A 20,859-nucleotide genomic window follows, 5' to 3' on the forward strand; every position below is an offset into this window, starting at 1 on the left:
TCTAATCTTGCATTGCTGTCTTATAATTCATTTTAAGAGGTACTTAAAAAAAAAATGAAAAAATTAGACTTCTTATGATTGGACACTTTGTTCTTGCACAAAACTATGGTTATTATGAAATAAATAGCAAAGTTTAATTGATCACAAGGTTTTAGCAGCACATAACACAGGTTTATGGTTATTGAACAATGTTCTACGCATGTACGGCTTCATTAGATTTTGCTGAGAAGGATGCAGTACCTGAATAAAGATCAGAGTAATGGAAAGGTCTAGTAAAGGCTTGAGACGTTTTGTCCTTGAAATAAAGCCAGTGGAGTTCTCTGGATTTGCAACAGGAGATCTAAAGAACATGGATGTAATTTAGGTATTTCTGAGGGACATAACGTATTGGCAGCAGCATGCAGCATGGCACCCCCTGGGGAGCAACAACTGCAGGCATGGTAACCACTAATGCAGGCACTATTTGGTAATCATTTTTAAAAGAGAGCAGATCATGGTCTAATAAGTTTTTGGAGGTAATATCTCTTAGGTCATCCTTTGGTCTTGTCATGGTATCCCCAGTCAGCATATTCCACATAGCTTGTTTTCATACACGTATGGAGGAGGTCAAGCATCACAGGTGTCCGGCTTGCATATGTTTTTTTAATTGAAGCCATATGCAAATCAGTCCTTAATTAATACTGAAGTAAAGTAATTGGAAACAATTTATCTTGTGATGTGAAAAGAAGCCACAAAATAGATTAACTTCCTTCATCCTCTCAGGTCTTGCTTTTGTGCGTATCAGAAAAGAAGCACCGCCACAACTTTATTTTCCTACTGGTATTTTTTTCTGAGAGTTGACATCAAAGCTATTAAATATCACAGCTGTCAGCCTGACAGAGCACAAAGGATGTATGGATGGTGCGGTACATTCACCATTTTATGTTAGTGTGTTTATGAGAAAGTTTCATTATTTCATGCCACTGTAATCTTAAGGTTTTGCTCAAAAAATATGAGAAAACATTCAATGCATTTTGAAATGGAGAAAATTTTTTAAATGCAAGTTCACCTGCAGGGAGTTTAGATCTAAACTCTTTGTGAAGATAGAGTTGAGCAGAAAATGGGAATTAGAAATACAGTGGGAGAGCAGTTACGAACAGCTCAGAGGGATGCTGCTGACATTCAAAGGAAAAGGAGTAAAAGCATTTGCTTTCAGATAAACCAAAGTACTGTTTTAAGCAAGGTTAGGATCAGGCTCCTGGTTCTGAAACTGCTGGTTCATTGCTTCCACAGAAATAAATCTGTTGATGGTTCAGAGGTGTACATGGCCATGCTCCACTTCACAACTGAAACGAGACATGAAATCTCCTTTCAGAGGAAATCCCTTCTTTTAAAAATTTCCTTTTTGAAAGCTTTTGTGAGAATGGGCATTAAATAAACAAATAGCTGTTTCAATGTTTTAGATGATTACGAGCAAAAAGTAGAATATATAAACCAGCTGATCCCCAATATATCTTTAGATGATTTCAATATAACAAATCTCTTGTATCTAGATCATATATTTTGATCTAGAAAATACAAAAGTTTGTTTTGACTGCGTATTGTTTAATAAAATCTTAAAACCTCATTTCTTCCTACTCTTGTTCTATAGTCCAGCTACATAACTCCAGTCCAGGTTACAATTTTAAGTAGTTGTTTAATAAACAGAAATATAAATATATATATATGATAGATAGCAAGGTATAGGTATTAAGACTATTTAAAAACGGAAAAAAAATCAAGTACTTGCTGAATGAGTAATCTAAAACTGAAAAAGAATATAAGAATGTTTTAGAAGCTAGAAAATAAATAAATAAAATCTCTTCGAGGGGTGGAAAAAATAAAAGTAAAAAAGCAGAGAAAACATGGAAAAAATGAAATTAAGCTATTCCTTGAACACGGCCAGCAGACTCTGAGGGAGAGTGGCATGATCTTTAAAACATATATGGATGTATTACAAAGTGAACCTTCTGTATGTGGAGAGTCTCTCAGACCAGTGGCACAAGTCATCTGGGACCAGATGTTGTGACTGAGGCATCTTTATTTGCATAAAAGTACACTTTCTTTATACTTGACCGTTATTATGGCAATAAGCAGTCTACATAATTGAATAGCAGATTTCATGTTTTTACGGATCTTAACGAAAAATTACATTGATGGTGTGTCATGATGTGCTGGATCACATTCTGTGACCACATAGTATGGCGAGATACAATTTAAAATGCATTTTAAGAAAATGCACATTTCTCGCACCGATTTGCCTGGCAGAGGTACTTCTGTACTGGAGTTGTTTAATGTTGTAGGACCTTTTTAAATGTCTGTGCTGTATGTAATGAATTTAATTTTCTCAGACCTTTTTGTGTTTTAGATACTTGTACATAGCAATATATTCTTGCTCTCTCTCCATATATATAGGTGTGTATACAGACATAGAAACATTAAGATGTTCTGGTTTATTCAAGCTTACCCAATTAGAGGCAGTATTTGGATATTACAGAATTTACATCACATCGACTTCATTAGGATTAAGCAGGCCAAGAAGGATTTACACAGTTTGCTCAGAGATCTGTAGCAAGAGCTACAACATAAAAGCTACTTTAAAAATGTTTAGGCAGGAGATAAGAACACGGGTTAATTCTTGATTATCCGAACCGTTTCATAATAGACACTAGTATACTGTGCAGTTCTAGCCTGGCATATAGTGGGTCAAGTCTTGTCATAATCAGTGACCCTTCTGAGGTCCATGAACAACAAATCTACATACCATGTCTGTGGTCTTCTCTTGATCATCTTTTTTGCATAGTCATGTCAAGGTCCAGTCTAGCCATATATTTTTCATGTTTTCAGAGGGGAGATATCTGCAGGAATATAACCTCATCTGCTGCTTTTCTCTAACTCAGTTCCTCTTACCAGGTGTCCACTCATTTAACTCTCTTAACACTTAAACATAATTTTAGCTATTTATTTAAGTACCATATTCTGAAACAAAATCTGTTTTTATGGTCTTTTTGACTCTAATTTTTAAAGGAAAGACTATCATGTTCTAATTCTTATCTGAAATCAGAAACACGTGGCTTTTTCAATAAAATTACTTTTCGAGGCACCTTAATTATGCTTGATTACATTTATAGACATCAATTAAAATGGAAATGCTAAAGCTTCCTCTGGAAGTTAAAAATATAATGCAAATGTTAAGTTTTTAAATAAGGTTAAAATATTTAATCTTGGCACTATCTACTGAATGTATCTATTTACAAGATAATAGGAAGGTATATGAAGTGCTTAGAAGCACTGTGACAAGTTCCAAATTATAGACTCAGGAGACAAGAAAGAATTGTGACACAATTTGCTGTGAAAGGTAGGATAATTATAATGGAAGGGAGCACAAGGGGGAGGAAAGCTACACACAGGAAAGAATTGAGGTGTTTCAGATAATATACTCTAATTTGTATTATGATGTTGCATATTTGCATAGTATTACCATAGTTAGTAATAAATTCCATGCTGTTATTTTTGTGAAATATCATGTTCTGTGCACATAAACTAGGCTATAATACTGCAGTTTAACTGTCATAATAAACTGATAGGCAAATGTTATTAAAGATAGGGAGAAGGATTGTTTTTATTATATAGTGTTGCTAATTTACTAATTTAGAATGAGAAGAGCTTTTAAAGAAAAAGCTGAAACAAATTCAGAGAATGTTTTATTTGAACTGCAGTTCCCAGCCATTAAGATGGAATGTGTCTTCTTAATACATTTATAGTTTGCAAAACAACAGCAGCTAGGATTTTATATTTTTTATAAAAATAAATTATTAAATATTTTAAATAGCACATATCCAGATGTGCCCTCTATTTTTTGCTTTCCCTAATGCAGAGCAAAGCATATTTAGTAAGCTAGGCTGCTTTTGTACCTTGGGAAATTGATTAATATCAAAATGCGTATGATTTTGTGTGTTAATATATTTCAGTGTGCAGTACAGTGTCTCCTTGCCATAAAGTAACTGGAACAGCCAATAATAATAGTAATTCCACTAGACGTTTACTACAGACAGCTAAGTTAAACCGTGCAGAAGTGGGGGTTTGTGATAAGACATTCTGAGAATTAGGTCATGTTGGTTCAATTGCCTCTTATTCAGAGGCCTCACTACTTTGCTCACAGTGTGTGATTGTGATCATTACCCAATTAAAACACGACTGTGCAATGACAAGTCTGACATTGTATGAACTACATCTGACACAGAGTTTCCTTAATAAAACTTACACTGTTTCTTTGATTTATTTTGTTTAACTTTTCTTTAAGTGTTGTGAAAACTTGCACGTTATTATAGTCATTGTCCAACTTTTAGCATTCAGGAGATGTGTTCAGTTTTAGGTTCCAGTCTCTAGACCTGAACTTCTGTACTGATTTGTATGATCACTAATGGATTTTCTTACCTGGTTTTAGATGGAGGACATTTTAGGCATCATCCAAGGCTGCTCTTAGGTTTAGCTTGGGAAGAGACAGATTTGGTGGATGGACTAATTGTGAGCAGATGCAAGTCAAGTAATTTTTTTTTCTGTCTGCATATCACTCCAGCAGAACTTTAACGCTACCAAATATAATTCTGAAATTACAAGGTACAATTTATTCTTTCTTTTAGCTCAATTTACATCACCTTTGTTTACATAGAATACCAGTCTAGACATTTTAGCGCTTTGAAAACTGTAATAAATACTTAAAGTGGGTCATATTCTGTTGAACCAAGGTTTAATACATACTTTTAATTTAGTATTTTGAAAGTTATAGTAAAACTTGTTTACTTGTTCAGATAAATTCAAAAGAAGTACCTTTGTGATTTACATGAAAAATCTGTTTTATCTCTTTCAAATTGCTAGTCATATAAAGGACATTCAGCTTGTAAATTCTTTTTAAAGAGGAAAAAATTACATGCCTGACTGAAATTCAATCCCTCACATACTTTGACTTCATGGTATTTTAGTAACTTCAGTTTTAAGTTGTATCATAAAAATATCACCACAAAATTTTAACAGATCTACCTGATGAAATCAAAGAAGTGTTTACAGAGATGAGTGTTTTCGAATAAAGTTTCTACTGTGTTTTCTCTCAGGTTCTTAACCTTTAAAAACATACCTTCAGAAAGGAATTTAAAAAAAAAATAAATAAAAGCTGGATTTGATTGTTTTCATTCTGTTTAAGTTCAGAACTATTCATGCTAAAATCAGTGTGTGATTATTTTGGATTTTTGCTGTTATTAAACAGGCTGTGTTTGCCTGGTTGTATTCATTAAGCGCTAAATGACTCTATGCTATCACAAACACCACAATTTTCACTGCGAAGCTCTGGCCTTTGCAGGAGCAGCACGCGCAGCGATGTAGGCAGCGGGGCGTTGTGGGATCCCATCTGGCACGTCGTGTTTTCCCAACGGAGATTCTAAAAGCTCAGAGCTGCTTTGGGTGATTTTCTTTACTAGTCATCTCGGAGCCCCATGCGGCAGCTGTACCCCAGGGAGCCAGGTGGGGAGAGGTCTCGTGCTGTCATACCGAGAGCGCGTGGGTGCGAGCCCGTGGGGAGCAGGAGGGCTGGTGGGGCGAGCAGGTGGCCTGGAAGGGACCAGACCTGCTTCCTCAGCAGAGGAGGGGCAGCACATCCCCACAGAGCTGCATCAGGTGGTGCAAGCCCACAATAACTTTAAGTCAATTTATGTGTAATCTGAGAATGGGTCAAAACCCAGACTGTAGTGGGGAAGGCATGCCTGAAGGTTCAGTTTTTAAACTCAAGTCCTAATCCAGCTCACTCTGTAATGGTGCTGAGGGAAGAGGGCATGGCAGCGTCTCTCTGTGGCGATTCACAAATATGTCGCTGATCAGTTGTGGGGATTCTTTAAGCTTATGCGTGAAACAGAGAAACGGAGTGTAGCACAATACTTAGGTTGTGGTATTTTAAATACTTTAATGTGGTGAATTTCATGCAAGGTGCTTGAATTTCAGTCAGGGTTGTTTCCTTTCATCCCCTCAGTCAGATCTACTGCTCCGCACTTGTCTTTCTCTGAATCTTACAGTTCAGTGAAACTTGTAACATTCTCAAATATCACCTACAGAAAAAGCAGTATATGCGTCTTATTATTTTTTATCTTAATGTTTGCTACAATTTGGCAATTCAATAGTAAAAGATACTTAATAGTAAATAGTTTAATAGTAAAAGATACTGTTTTATCTTAGTAGCCAAAATTTTCACAGATAGTTTAATTAGCATAAAATACTGATTTGTGATGCTATTACATACATGCAATAAGTTATGAAAACACCCGAAGCCATAACTGAAGATTTTTTTTTCATTCCGCTTCTATGAATATGTAAAAAAACCACAGGTGTTATAGGCAGATGGATAAAAAAATTACTCAATTTTCCCATTGTCTTTTCAAAATGGAACTTCATACCAGAATGTATGTACAAAACAAGCAGAGTTTTTAGCTGGAATTGTGATACAGACACAAAGTGAGAGGGTTCATTGTCACAGTATATTTAGCTATTTCTGCATTTCGGATTTATGACATAAAAAGGAAGAAATATCTGTTTGGATGCAGATTTCCTGTTTTTCAATTTCCAGTATGTATATTTAACTATTTGGAATATTCAACAAGTTCTCTCTTAAACCATGTCTTCCACACTGCATTAGTAAAAACAACAGTCTATTTCAGGTTGTTCAAAAAACCTGGTATTCTCTCCTGTCTTCTGAATTCTAGCACTTCTGACAACAGCCACCTGGTTTTTCTGTATTTCAAAAAAAAAAGAGCAACTGCAAGAGCCCCGGAGGCGATCTGTCCTGTCGCATCCCTCTTGCCACCTTACAACAACCCTAATCGCTAGGAACATGGAAGCAGGCATCATCAACAGGAGAGGGGAACTAGGGGGATGGCAGGAATCCTCACTGATAGTTTGAAAATTGGAGAATTAGAGAATGAAATTGCTCGAGTTGAAAACTGTTTTACAGACAGCGAGCAGACATCCTTAGACCCAAGTCAGTTGTACACCTCACTAACAAGTGTCGCTTTGAGCACAGCTTCATCTCTGCATTATTACTAATGATATTCCTCTGTAATAAGCTTGTCTGACTCTGATCCCACATTTGCATCTAATTTCTACCTCTTGGAATCCTTTTTCCAGCTCCTGTCATTGAATAGGACATCAGGAATTGCTGAGCTCTGACCTAAAACGTACTACTGAATCAGTCTGTCACTGAACAAATCAGATAATCTCTATGTAACTCTTTTCTGTGTGAAGGTAATAATGCTACCATATATTGCACTCAGTGCGTATACAGAATTTCTTACTGTTTGAAAAGTGTTTTTATGTGAAGAAGCTTAAGTAAACATTTAATAAATTTACCAGTCACATCTTCCTGTGTTCATGCTTTGGCCCTTTCTTCCAGCACTTACCCTTTCTGCACTATACCTGTCAGGCCTGTTTTACTGAAATGGAGTGTAGTCAGCTTCAGTCTACTTTCTATTCTCACTAAGCAGTTTCATGCCAGATTTCATGATAATTCAACAAACTCTATGGCTGTCTAGTTCTAGACAGCGTTTGGGGTTGCTTTAATAGTCAGTATTCATTCTCTAAACCTGTATGTCCATTTCCACTAACAGAGTCATTTGGTAAAAAGTACTATGCAACAACCTTAAGCATCATGAAGCAAAAGTGGGGAACAGAGCAAAACTTCCTTGTTTTTTTCCCCTATTTTTGGTATGAAAAATACTCCTGCCTATACTAATGGCACCCTTTTGTCCCTTTTAGAGGTTTTTTATTTTTTTCCCTTTCTTTTTAAACCAGAAATTATGTCTAGGATTTACTGTGCAAGAAAGAAATCACCTGCCAGCACACAGAATTTTACAGGCTCAGGAGCATCATTTCTATGGTGTGTCTCACAATAACAGCACATATTTAACGCAGTGAGAGCAGAATACATGGCTGTGAAAACTGAAGGCTGATACGGTAGCTGTGATAATGATTTAGTCTGGCAGGTCTGAGACTGTCGCCGTTAGCATCATGCAGATGAGATACCTACAAGAATTAGAAGAGATCTGGATACTTGCAGTGTCATGTACACAGAACAAGGCTACCTACCTACTCGCTCATTGTCATAAACTGCAAGTCTTCTGTCTGTGTTTTCAAGCACGTTCACTGAATCATAATCAACGTGGTTCAAATTTGCGTGTGTACCCACCTGTTTGCTCTTTGCTCCTCTGGAACAATCTCTTTTATATCCCATCAACTTGGTTGCCGACTAGGGAAGCCCCAAAGGGGCCATCACTTCCTTCAGCTGTTTTCTAATGCGCTGCCACAGCGGGGCTTGGTGGCACCAGAGCTTCAGCCTGGCAAACGGGTTGTGCGGGAGGTGGCTGTGGAGAGGGAAAGTATGCAGCTGACACAAGGTGAGCTGTGGCACTGTAAATTAGGATGAGGTGCTCAGAGGTGATACTTTCCAGGATTATTTTTAACTCTTTTTCCCAATTTATAGTTGTTTATGGTTATTTCATTTAAAAATTAAGATCTTGGGTTTGAGGCAAGCTTAAATTTAGAGCAATACGATGTCTCTGTGTTCTATGGAGATATTGATTCACTGTCATTCTTGTAATATTTTTGTCTTTTCCCCTTTATTGTGTCTTGCTAAATCTCAGCTAAACTGCTACCTTGCATCAGCACTTTTACTGTGCTGAAAAACTTCCTTTCATTTCCTGATTATCTTGATGGATATATTTTATCTATGCTTTGCTATATTTTAAATTTTATATTGACGTTAATTGAGGTTGCCATCGGCGTGTTAATTAATTAATTACTTTAAGATAAAACGAGGAACTTGCTTACAAGGTGGATTTCCTCAAACATATTTGCTGTTCAATTCTCTGTGTTTTCCAATGACTTGAGCAAGATCATTCCAGTTGATTACACTTGCTAGTGTCTAGCATACTTTCTTCAAAATTCAGGTATTTACTCTCTGGTAGAAGTGTACTGGCTCTTACAGATTCACTGGTCAAACGGTTTCCTTTCCTGCTTGTCTTGAAAGTAAACTGACAGGTTTCCAGAGCTTTTATGCACTGATGAATTATTGGGAGAAACATTTTCTGCTTGTTTCCACAGGGATAAGCAAGGTTGGACTTAGAAATAAAAACAGGAGGATCTGGTTTATCATCCTTGTAATGTGGTGTTGTGTGCAAAATCAAACTCTTTCTGAGGGGAAAGTGAGCACTGCCTAGCTGGTTACTAGCTGGTAAAGGCACCCCAATACATCCACATCCACTTACTCATCATCTTGCTACAAGTAGAAGTTGAGAGAAAAATGGAGTAGGGGAAGGAATTCCTTCAGTGCTTTAATAAAAGAAAGTTTAGCTGCAAATATTAAGCAGATAGCACACTAATATCAAATACAACTTTCTTTTTAGTGTTAAACTTTTTCAAAATAGAATAACTTACTTTAGTGATGCTGTTGCTAACTGTACAGTATTTGCTCTGGAAAAAAGATGAAGAGAATTGTTCTCATCTGTAGCAAAACCAATGTAACTTTCGTTTATTTCACTAGTCAATCTCAAACTGGATGCTTCCAAACATCATTGATTGTGATGCTCTAGGCATGATATGTATATAACAATGAAATTAATTCTGTCCTTAGAATTTAAAATTATTTTAAAATCTAAGTTCTTTGCAGTGAGCTAACTAAGATAGCAAAGTGTTTCCATTCCTTTTAGGTTGCCCTCCAAGCTGGAGGCAGGGGCTTGATTTATTTTTCAGAGTGAACTTTGAGAGGGAGAATGGGTGGCAGAGAAGGCATGGTCCTAAGTACCAGCTGTAAGTGGTCCAAACAACTTCACCAAGTGTTTGTAGTTTGCTTGACTTCCATACAATCCCATTTCATAAGCTTGTTATTAGTAATACATTCTGTAGTGTTTGTGGTTCTTTATTCTGTTTTGAGGAAGAAGTTTAGGCAGAAAAATTAACGTGATATTCATGATCCTGTGTAACATATACATAGTTGAAATTAATAGTGGGCAATCAATTCATACTCTGAAAGTTGATTTTGTTAAATGCTCATTAAATTCTTTCATAGGCTACATCCTGTTGTGGCAGCAAGAAATCTGGGTTCTGTTCAGTCTGTTTGAGACTTCGTATGTGAATTTGAGTGAATTATTTAATGTATATGAGCTATCTGTGTTTGTTATATGTGTCTAAGTGGGGAATTGGATTGGTGATAAAAGGCCAGAGACATGGATGAAGGAATGTGGGTAAAGGGAAAAGGGACTTGTGTGTGGAAAACTTAGATTCAACCGCCTCCCCATCAGAATTAGAACAATGGAAGAAAATCCATTAAGAACTGTTAATTATGAAGACGCTGTCACTGGCTGGAACTGCTAACAGCTGTTACTACATGCCTGCTCTGTGCTCAGATTCTTCCCTACGCAGTCATTGGAAACAGGAGCACCACGTCTTTGCTCTGACCTGATTTGACTGTTCCCATATTACGTTACATGTGGGACAGCTGCTCACCAACAATAGCAGGGTTCAGGCAGGAATTTTCCTGTAAAACCTGTCACCAAGGCCGTATAAAATTTTATACCTTATTCACAGCAGAAGTGAAAGGGAAGTTCTGCTGAGGCTAAGTTACTACAAGTTAGTAGAGAGACTAACACAACTCTGAGTGAGATCCAGTGCAGCGGGACTGCTAATGACCTGCTCTCAGAGGTAACAAATACACCAAAGGGCTGGTTGACCTTGAACCGTGGCAAGTAGGGGATAGTGGACTGACTCATCTTCACTTCTTGAAAATGGGAAAGACCTTGAGACCCAGCACATGGGGATTCTTTTAGCTTTTCCCTCGGTGACGTAGTTGGACCACTGGGTTTGGAGACTTCAGCGGTGTGAGTGTTGATGGCAGCAGAAGTGGTTGTGCTAACAGGATGGATGCATCCTGTATGTTCTAAACAAAGTGGCCTGTTGCTTAGTCTAATACCAGGTGTCTATGTCTATCCTATCCTCTCAGCCAATACCATTCAGAATGTTTAACCTCATAGTTTTGTTCATGTAGCTGACAACACACTATTTCACTTAATTGTGTATCTTCTTTCCCCTCAGAATTATGGTTTGGAGACCGAAAACCTGAGAACTCTATCTCACAAGCTGAATGCCTCAGCCAAAAATCTTCAGAACTTTATAACGGGTAGAAGGAGGAGTGGCCATTATGATGGCAGGGCCTCCAGGCGACTGCCAAATGATTTTCTTACCTCTGTAGTTGACCTGATTGGTGCTGCCAAGAACTTACTAGCCTGGCTGGACAGGTAATTTACTATTCCTTCATCCTTTATGCCTGACAATAATTCTTTGAGTTGTTTTGTATTTGTTCTTTCTTTTTCTCTTGCACCCTTTTATTCTAACATTAAAATGGCAATTCTGGAGTTGTAGCTCTAAATTTTGTTTTGCAAATTTCTCAAATATTGGACGCAAAACGTAGTACCCTTTTCTGTCAGGAAGATGTTAAAGTTTTCTCTACTTTTTCAGATTCTTTTCAGTCTGATAATATTTTGTGCGAAATGAACACTTTTGTGTTATTCCAAGTTGACACCTCACTGCCACAAGTGGTAACGTCATCAGTAATTTCAGAAAGAAGAGTAAGGAAGAAAAGATTGTGGAGTTTGAACTGTCCTTCAGCCATCAAAAAGACCCCAAAAAGCTGGAGCTGAGCATATCAATGAAGAATATTCAAAATAAATTCTAGTACTTGCTTAGTCTGAAAATTATTTTTTTTTATTAAAGTTTTTATCAAGAGTAGGATTGATGTATTAAGTACAGTTGTGGTGTTGGTTAATGCTCAACAATCAACCACTGTTTATTTTTTTTCATTTATGAATTGAGAATTTGATTAAAAGTATCTCTCTGAATAAATGTAGTTAAAATTTTGACTGTGGAAAGACAGAAACCAAAACACAAAATAGCATCAGAGCATTTATGTTTTGTTTCTCTTTCTTTGGAGCTATGGCAATGGATAGCTTCATCTTAAATCTGAACGCTCTTGAGTGTATAAATGGCACCTTAGAAATCACAGTGAGAGTGAATCACCCTCCTTTACAGGGTTTCTACAATCCTGGTGACATCTTCCTAACCTAATGCCAGCAGCCATATTCTCTCTGGCTATGACCTTGCCAGTTCTTATAAATTCAAATGGGGTCAGATTCAGCTAGAATTCAGAAAGCCTGAAGAAAATCCGCATGTGCAGGAAGCTGTTGGTGACTAAGTAAGCATTACTTTGCTCTCTGAATTAAGGTGCTAACTGCTGCTGAAGAGTGATGTCACACTAGAAATGCTGTCTCTTTAATGAGCCATTCAAAGGAAATCTGGACTCTTTACAATTATTTGGAAGCTCCTATTTCTACTTCCACAAGAATGATAACTTCTGATGTTCTGGCCAAAATCCAGTTTACATCCTTTCTGCTCACATTGTTTCTTGTTTCAGAGGCATATTTTACAAAAGTTGTTTAACTTGCTGCTGGAGATTGTCGTGATTTGGTGTTTCACATTTGTGTGGTGTAGAACTGATCTCGATATGACATATATCTGCTTATATTGTAAACGGGAATTACAGTACTTAATGCTGTATAAACCTACCCTTCCTTTGTCACAGGTCTCCATTTGTCAGCGTGACAGAATACTCACTGCTGAAAAACAACATTGTTCAACTGTGCCTGGAACTAACAACCATTGTGCAACAGGTAGGGGTGGTTGTCTTTCGCTCTGAGTCCTTGTCATACTCTTGCTTAAAAATTGCAATAGTGAGAACATTGCCAAGCTTTTGCTTCACCAGAAAAACTGTTGTAGCGTTACCTCTCTGTTCTTTGCATAGTCTCTTTCTGGAAGATTTTGGGACTTTGGTTATCCTCATATGCCTGGATAGAATGAAGGACAGTGTGAAGTTAAAAATAGTCCGCTTTGCTTTTGAGTAGACAATTTCATGTCAGGTCATCTACCACCATGCAAGTGTTAAACAGAAAAACAAAGCCACAGTGGGAAACGGCTTAAATACTGCTAACAGTTTATTACAGATTAAAATATGAATGATCAAAAATCTTTCAGGGACAAGTTCTTACAATACACACAAATATATCCAGAACCTGTACTGTGGCTTTTTCACTTAAAGGAGAGCCAGTTACATGAAAGTTGTTTAGTGATTAACATGAAATATTTGTAACATTAAACAAATCAAATAAAGAATGAATAAGGGTAGTAGTATTATAATCACTGACATTAATTAATTGTAATATAGTACAGTCCACAGCTACATAAAATTAATTTATCTGGTCTGTAGTGCTACATAATATACAAATAATAATAGTCTCTGACAGTATCTGCCCCTGAAGTAAGACAAGAGGTGGCACACAGGTACAAAAAGACTGAGTGAAATTAATTTTAGAAATATTTACAGTGAGCTTCTCTTGTGAGCAGATAAAAATATTGATGAGAAAACAGTGTTGCTGGAACATGTGGAGAGGTTAGAGAACAGGCAGGGCTGTCTTGGAGTAAAGCAAAAGGGAAACATGAAAGTACTGTAGGAGGGAAAGCAAGAAGAAAGCTTAGCTAAAGCTGTAGATTTGTAAGCACCTGAAACTGGCCCTGCCTACAATACAGAGGGCTGCACTGCCTGCCTCTGGCCTGTGCTGGCACGGTTTTCCATGTAACCTCACAGCAGGCCAATCATAGAACTCATTTAATTTAAAAGGCTTCCTGGAGCAGTAGCATTCTGCAACTTTTTTTTTTCTTTCCTCTTCAATTTTGTTTTAATTCTCGCAAAAAAAAAAAAATAAGGCTGATAAATATGAATCTTTGTATTTTGTACTATTATTCTTCATTTATAATATTCAGCTTTATTCCTTTTATAAATTTTGTCCTTTATGCATTTTTGCAGTGGAAAAAAAAAAAAGATCCTTTTTCTCTGTTCTTGGTTTAAAAATTCCTATGTAGGCATTTAATTATTTATGTCTCTTTATTAATCTTTCTCTTACAAGGTGTTTATAGCACTAGGCTATTTTTGATTTACAGACTAAGCAAAATGAACTTCTCTACCATATAAAAAGTTCAGGTTCTGATTCTGCCCTTCAGCTGATATTGCACTTTGTATGAGTTTGACTTTTCCCTGTGGTCTAGGTGAAAACAGTATAATTTTGAATTGCTGTCTCCACTTCTGTCGTTCATTTCACTGCTTTTGGATGATGAAATTCAGTTCTCCTCTGACAGCAATAGTTTGGTTCTTTTTTTTCAGTTCTTCAACTCCACTCCCAAAGCTGTCCTCCTTTTGACAACTCAAAAACAAGCTATCTTCTGGCGTAAACTTCAAGACATACCAAGATGAAAAATGTTTAGTTAGTTCTTCAGATCAGTTACAAATCAAGTTTTGTCTTTTCCTTATTGTCAGATCTGGGTTGTTTGATAGTTATATATTAAGATCTTTTTATGGTATATTAAACTTCGCACCAGAAAGAGTAGATAAAACAAAATCATTCATAGAAAGACCGTTTTGCTGTTACTAAAGCTGAGGAAAATTGATCTTAATGTGTGAAAGCAGAAATGTCCCACCTAAACCAGAATCGCAGTCTTAACTGTAGGCTAAAATAGGAATTGAAATGCATAACTAATAGAAACCTCGATCTCAGATCCTTTCAGATACTCCTTGTTTTATGAATGATATAAATTTTAGATATGTAATTTAGTCAGTGTGAAAGCAGCGGTCAAGGCTATGTGTTTGGCACATTGAGTGAGGAATGTCTTCAACCTGAAGATTTATTTTGTGCAAAATGAACATGCTTCATGTGCATAACTTACAGCTGCCACTCAAGGTGAACTTCCAGCTAAATCGGGGGCATTACTATGTAATTTAGTTTAATATGGACACTGCTTATGAATCTTCTTGCTAGGATGTACTGTACGTATCTAAATGACATACTCTTATTTCTAAGAAGGAAGCAGATTTTTTAGCTTTTAGGTCATATTCTCTGTGTGAGTGTGAAGATGAGATCTTCGTTCAAAATTTAAACCAAATGGATGAACTACGATGTTGGGTATTGTTATTTACATACCATGTAAATGCTATGATGAATAAGCAGTCACTTGTTTATCTCTAAACAGTATCTTCTCATACTGGTTATAAGAACACTGAAGTTTATTCTCTAGTTCTAGAGGAGTTTTATACCTGTCTATTTATGCTTGGATATGTGCTTTATTCTACTCAGTTTTCTTATCCCTCATAATCTCACCTTCACTAAAATAAGTAGGGAAACTATAAAATAATAGCATTATGCAGAAAGCTGCAGAAACATCCCTGTTTTGAGGCGCAGTGTCCCATCAAAATGTGTTGACAATAATGTGCAAAAAAACCATGTTAGATCAGAGTATTGCAAACGTCTGAGCAATCTGTTGACTTAATTTTGAAGTATAGCTCTACCTTCAAGGTAAAGTAGCTCTCATTTTTGCTCTTAAAATGAATCCACCAGACTAATCTAACTGAATTTGGATTTGGTCATGCTATAGTGTCAAGGCTACCCTTGGGGAACAATAAGTGGAATAGCTGGGGAAGAATAGGTTTGGAAGTTGGTTCAAAATTTTCTTCATAAAATGTAGCCATTGGTTAATATTTCATTGAGTAGAAAGAGTTCACTAGTTCTAGCAGAAGTTGGTTTTCTGATTATTTTTTTTTCCTGCTTATGTCAGAGATGTTTAAACTTCTGATAGATGCTTTTGATACATGCATTAAACTGCATGAACAAACATTCTGTAAACAAGAAGTCGGTCTGTGTCTTACCAAAGAATGTCAGCACAACTCAGGCTAACTTTTCCAACAAAAGCCAAACAAAATGTTGCTTATTTTCCCATTTATTAATGTTAATTGACCTCACTGACATAAATTCAGAGACCATATCACAGATTTTTACCCTGTTTTTAGTCAAATTCTTTGTGTTTAAGATGAAGTATATGTTTTTTAAAGCTATCTAGTTCATACTGCTATTGATAGGAATGGTTGTTTCTTAGTAGTTGCCTGTACCTGGTCTAACTTTTAAACCAGCCCTCCTCTGAGCTGGTGGTTGGAGTAGATAACCTCCACAGGTCCCTTCCGCCTGAATTATTCTGTGGTTCAGCAACTGCCGTTAAAAACGTGGGTGTTATTTTCAGGTTGAACTTTGCAGACGTCAGCTTTCAGCCCCTCAATCTTATTTTGCTTGCATTTTCTAAAGAACATTTTGTTATCAAACATCTGTTCACTGTTTTCTAAATATAGATTACAATCGAATCTTTACCTTAATTAAACAAGTGAAATAAGTTACTTCAGTGTATTTACCAGGGTATATTTGCCTAATTTCAGTCTCATTCTTTTTAATGTATGAATTCCAGAAGAGTGTTTGATTTTTATGTATGTAAGCAATATATTTTAAATATCATTTTGTCATATCCACTATTCAAAGGCTGCAGTAGATCTTTACCGCAGTGTTATATTGGGAAATGACATTCAACTGGCAAAAACCCCAAGGGTTTATGTTCTCTACTGAGCTGCTCCTTTATAGGGTCTCTGTTTCTTTTCAGTAGTTGACTTAACCCATGCTATTTTATTGTACTAAGTTAATTAACTAAATATTTTACATGTATTAGTGTTTTTATGGGTTAGTTAACTGTCCTCAAGACTTTTCATAAAACATGCTTTATCTGCAAATTTCAGTAGTACTTGCATTTTTTTCTTTTGGAATTATAAACTAAAATTATGAATACAGTATGGCTGAGCACAAGTCCTGCTGACTTTTTCTCTTTATGAATATTCAAAAGAATGCTGTTTTACTTTATCAGAGTTATGAAGGTGTACCGTACCTTTGAAAGGTAGGATGTTCTGGATAGTGCAGAAGCTGGCTTGTGTGTAATATTGCTGCTCTGACTATTTTTGTAATTCCTCTATTTTACCATTTTACAGAGAGGAAATAGAATGCAGCTACTAATTTTTTTAAGAGTTTTTTAAACTCTAAGAAAAAACATTTTTAACATGTCATCTTGGTTATGGAGAATGAGGAAGAATATCACTATAACTAGCATCTATTTTCTAAGAAAAATAGATCAAAATTCTATAAATGTTAGTCCTGGAAGATTTTTTTTTAAATGAGATCCCTAGTGCATTGCTATGTATCAGAGAAAAATAAATCAGAAGAATAGTGACCTACATATCTTAATATTTTAGTATAATATTGCAAGTGCTTTTAACCTCTCAGTTAAACTAGACTGATGTATTTAAAAAGTCAATACACATCTATTTTGGAAGGAATCCCAAAGCCATTAACATTTTTAATGCTAATGTAATCTTGAATGTGCAACATAAGTATAGCTAACATTAATTCTGCCCTACAAAACAGTAAAATTTTAGTTTGACTATACATAAGTCTCTATTTTTTGACCTGAAGTAATTAAGTTTGTTCAGAATGAAGCTTATATTGTAATCTAGCACAGAAATTAAAGGAATAATTTAAAAAGGAGCATTAGCTCTGAAGTCAAGCTGTAAGCCCTGCTGTGATCATGTTGTTCTCTTGGTACTTGGAGGGTTAAAAGGAGATGGTGGATGTGCTGTTTAAAGCGTGCAAGACTTGTAGGAAAAACTGCCTTGGGCATTGCCAACCAAACTGACTAATTGAATTCTTTTTTTTGTGGTGTAAAAATAACAGTATGAATACAGAAGAAAGATCAAAGGGATACTTGACCATGAAATGCTAATATAAATTTTTCTCTGTGTTCCTTTGCACTCAGAGTCTTGTGATTTTAACTTTCTTGTTCTGTAACAATATTCTTTAAACTGTATTCACTTAGAAATGAATTTCTCTACAAAGATGCCAATCCTCCAAAATAAATATGACCCTCAGAGCTCAGGGTGTGATGGTTACCTGTTCTCCATGCCGGCACCCAGGGCTGAGTGGCTCGGACAGGCCAAAACTGCTCTGCAGCAGCCTCAGACGGGTGAGGGACAAGGTCCTCGAAGCAGCACCTCAGGAAGAAGGTTCGAGAGCTGGCCATGGCCTCAGTGATGGGACACAGCCCAGGATTGGAGCTGCTGGCCAAGAGGAGCAGAGATCTGCCAGTTAGCTGCTATTTCTGTCACAAAGAGCACCACAGCCTAAGCCGATCCTATAGCTAATTTACTTGTAGAGCAAATGGGAGTGAGGATGTTGGAATTATTTTATGGGAAGTTTAAAGCAATTAGCTGTTATTGCTAACATGTTCAGATCCAGGAAAAAGGAAATATTGAGAACTACAGGGAATCCTAGGTTACTTGAGGGGATCTTTTAGGTATATCAGTAAGTTAAATTTTACGTGAAAACTTATTCAAGGAAAAAAGACAAATAAACAAGACATTTTTTTTACTTGTCATATCCTCATCCTTAAAAATATGTCCTGAAATCCTTATGTTGCTTTGTAGAAAGCTTCCTGCAAATGTGACATAGTACTTGGAGAAGTATTTAGCAATTTTCCGACATAATTTTTCTGTTATTAACTATTAATTCACTTAAATGTAAATAATCAGTGCCAGTATGGCTTTATAAACAAGATTCCTATGATAAAGGAGGCCCCTGGCGAGGCGAGGATCCCACCCTGCCTGGTCCTCAGTGTGTTTTGTGGCGGCCTCTTCGCTCCCTCCCTCACAGGGCTCTGGGATTCCCGCCAGCCACGGGGTCAGGCTGTCAGTCTCCCTGAACACAGGGAGATGCCTGGATGCCTCAGACATATTTTCTCCTCAGGTTTTGTTACAGAAAAGCACCCCTTTGATGACAGATAGCTGTCGCAGGCCGGTGCTGACTGGGTTAGGAGTGTGGTGGGCTGCCTGCCTTGTGCCAGTGGCGGAAGGTTCTGGAGCTCTGGGGCTGTGGGGGCTGCAGGCCCTGGCTGCGGCTGGCCTCAGAGGTGACCAAGGCTTTTGGGGAGTCTATTCTAATCTCAGCCTGTCTGGCAAATTTGAATTTTCTGTATTTTCCTTTCAATTTTATGTTTTAGTAAAATATAGCTTGAGAGCCGGTGTGGTGATCGGGAGTGCTGACTGGTGGGGCAGAGCTGCCTTCGCGCACTTGGGCCCTCTCCTGTAGGGAAGAGTTAAATACTGTCCTGTCACGACTGTGCCTTGCTTTATAGAGGATTGTACTGAGGAAATCTTCAAAACATTAAAAAGCAGTAGAGGCAGTAGATCTCTTTTAGGAATTTGTATGCTTTGTTTCATGAAGGAAAAGTAATATTCTAGTCACTGTAATATCACTAAATCAAAATGCAAGTTAAGGGAGTAACGGCTCTTAAGTTATGTAGTGAGAAGATCTATTATTCTTAAATTGATAACTAAAATAGGAAAATGACTGCTCTAGAAGTTACACATCTTAAGCAAATGAAGAGGTTGATCAGGAATATTGTTTTTCAGGCCTACTTTAAATTGGTTAATAGCAATGTGTAATGGAAAGCTGGGATGGAGTTGTTCTTTGGGAGGCCTTGAGGCAGTGAAACCCCCTGGATATCCCTGGACCAGTGCTCAACATGAGCAAGCCCGTGTCCTTTCTCATCCCTTTTTGGTGTGGCTTGTGCCTTCCCAAGTCCAAAGCTAGAGCGGTTATGTGACTTCTCTCAAGAGATGGGACCACTTCTTGTCCCTTGTGGAAGGTGTAGACAATCCGGGCCTTGAAGCAAAAGACAGAGATCCAAACTGACAGTGTGGACACACCATGTTTAACATCTTTAGCATTGTAGTTGTTGTCACAATATTCTGTTTATTCTTCCTTCCCATGCTTTATAGTAACACAATCTACCTAGTGATAGGTCTGACACAACTGTCTGCTCCCCACACAACTTCTAGAACAGCGAACAAACATTCTGCCTGACTTTAGGCTGGGCAATGTATCTCTCACTTTGAACATCATTGAAATTCTGATATGCCAGATAAATGATATTCACTTACTTTTTTCTTACTATCATGAATCTGTTACCTCTGTCTTACATTTATATTATTGTTAGTATTGAGCATGAGAGTTTCATGGCTGTAAAGGGAAGAATAGATCCCTGAGGTTAACCAGGTACAAGAGAAGTCAAGTTTCCTAAGACTGTAAAGTAACCTTTTGGACATGACAAAAGTCAAGAGATCATTTGTCTTTACAGGTACATCTATAAGAGATAGTTATCAGCATAAAGCATTATTCTCTTTCTTAATAGGAAATTTAAAATAACCTACATTAATTGTTTTTGTTTTATTTTACCACAGGATTGTACAGTGTATGAAACAGAAAATAAAATTCTTCATGTGGTAAGTAATCTAAGTATCCTGCTTTGGTATTCTCTAATCCTACCCCATCCACTTAAATGATTTTTTTTTTAAAAAAAAGAAAGCTACCATAGGAAAATAAAGTTCCTTACTATTTCACACGACTTCTGATTAATTATATCAGTGGCTAAAAGTTAAAGTTTTCATAAATAAGATCAAGTAGTTAAAAGGTTAAAATTTATTTTCAAGACCAGCAAGGGAGATATCAGCTTACCTGTTTTCTGAACCCCTGAAACCTATTTAGTGCAAGTTAGTTGTGCCTCCTACCAGCCAGTTTAATGACTGCCCTAGTACTCTAGATTTAACACTCAATATCTTTTTTTTTTTACATCAATGTAAAGAAATGGAGAGATGCTACCCAAACAATATTAACAAAATAATTTTTCACCGAAGATATTATTTCCAGTTTATCTGAATATTGGAGGCTTATGGAAGATGGTGTCATTCACTTAAGAACCATTCCTACCAAGCCTTTTTACTCTTTCCTA

At 36.8% G+C, this 20,859-nt stretch overlaps 1 protein-coding gene across 1 annotated transcript in view; it reads left to right on the forward strand.

Moving 5' to 3' along the window:
• The window catches only part of LOC137669632 (connector enhancer of kinase suppressor of ras 2-like), a 196,367-nt gene that overhangs the window by 82,762 nt on the left and 92,746 nt on the right, over positions 1-20,859 (forward strand). Inside the window, exons 4-6 of the mRNA XM_068411826.1 lie at positions 11,143-11,345; positions 12,686-12,773; positions 20,312-20,353. Of these exons, the coding sequence (XP_068267927.1) occupies positions 11,143-11,345; positions 12,686-12,773; positions 20,312-20,353 (333 nt within the window). The remainder of the gene's footprint in view (positions 1-11,142; positions 11,346-12,685; positions 12,774-20,311; positions 20,354-20,859) is intronic.

Source organism: Nyctibius grandis, chromosome 13 (genome assembly GCF_013368605.1).
Source record: "Nyctibius grandis isolate bNycGra1 chromosome 13, bNycGra1.pri, whole genome shotgun sequence".
NCBI lineage: Eukaryota > Metazoa > Chordata > Aves > Nyctibiiformes > Nyctibiidae > Nyctibius > Nyctibius grandis.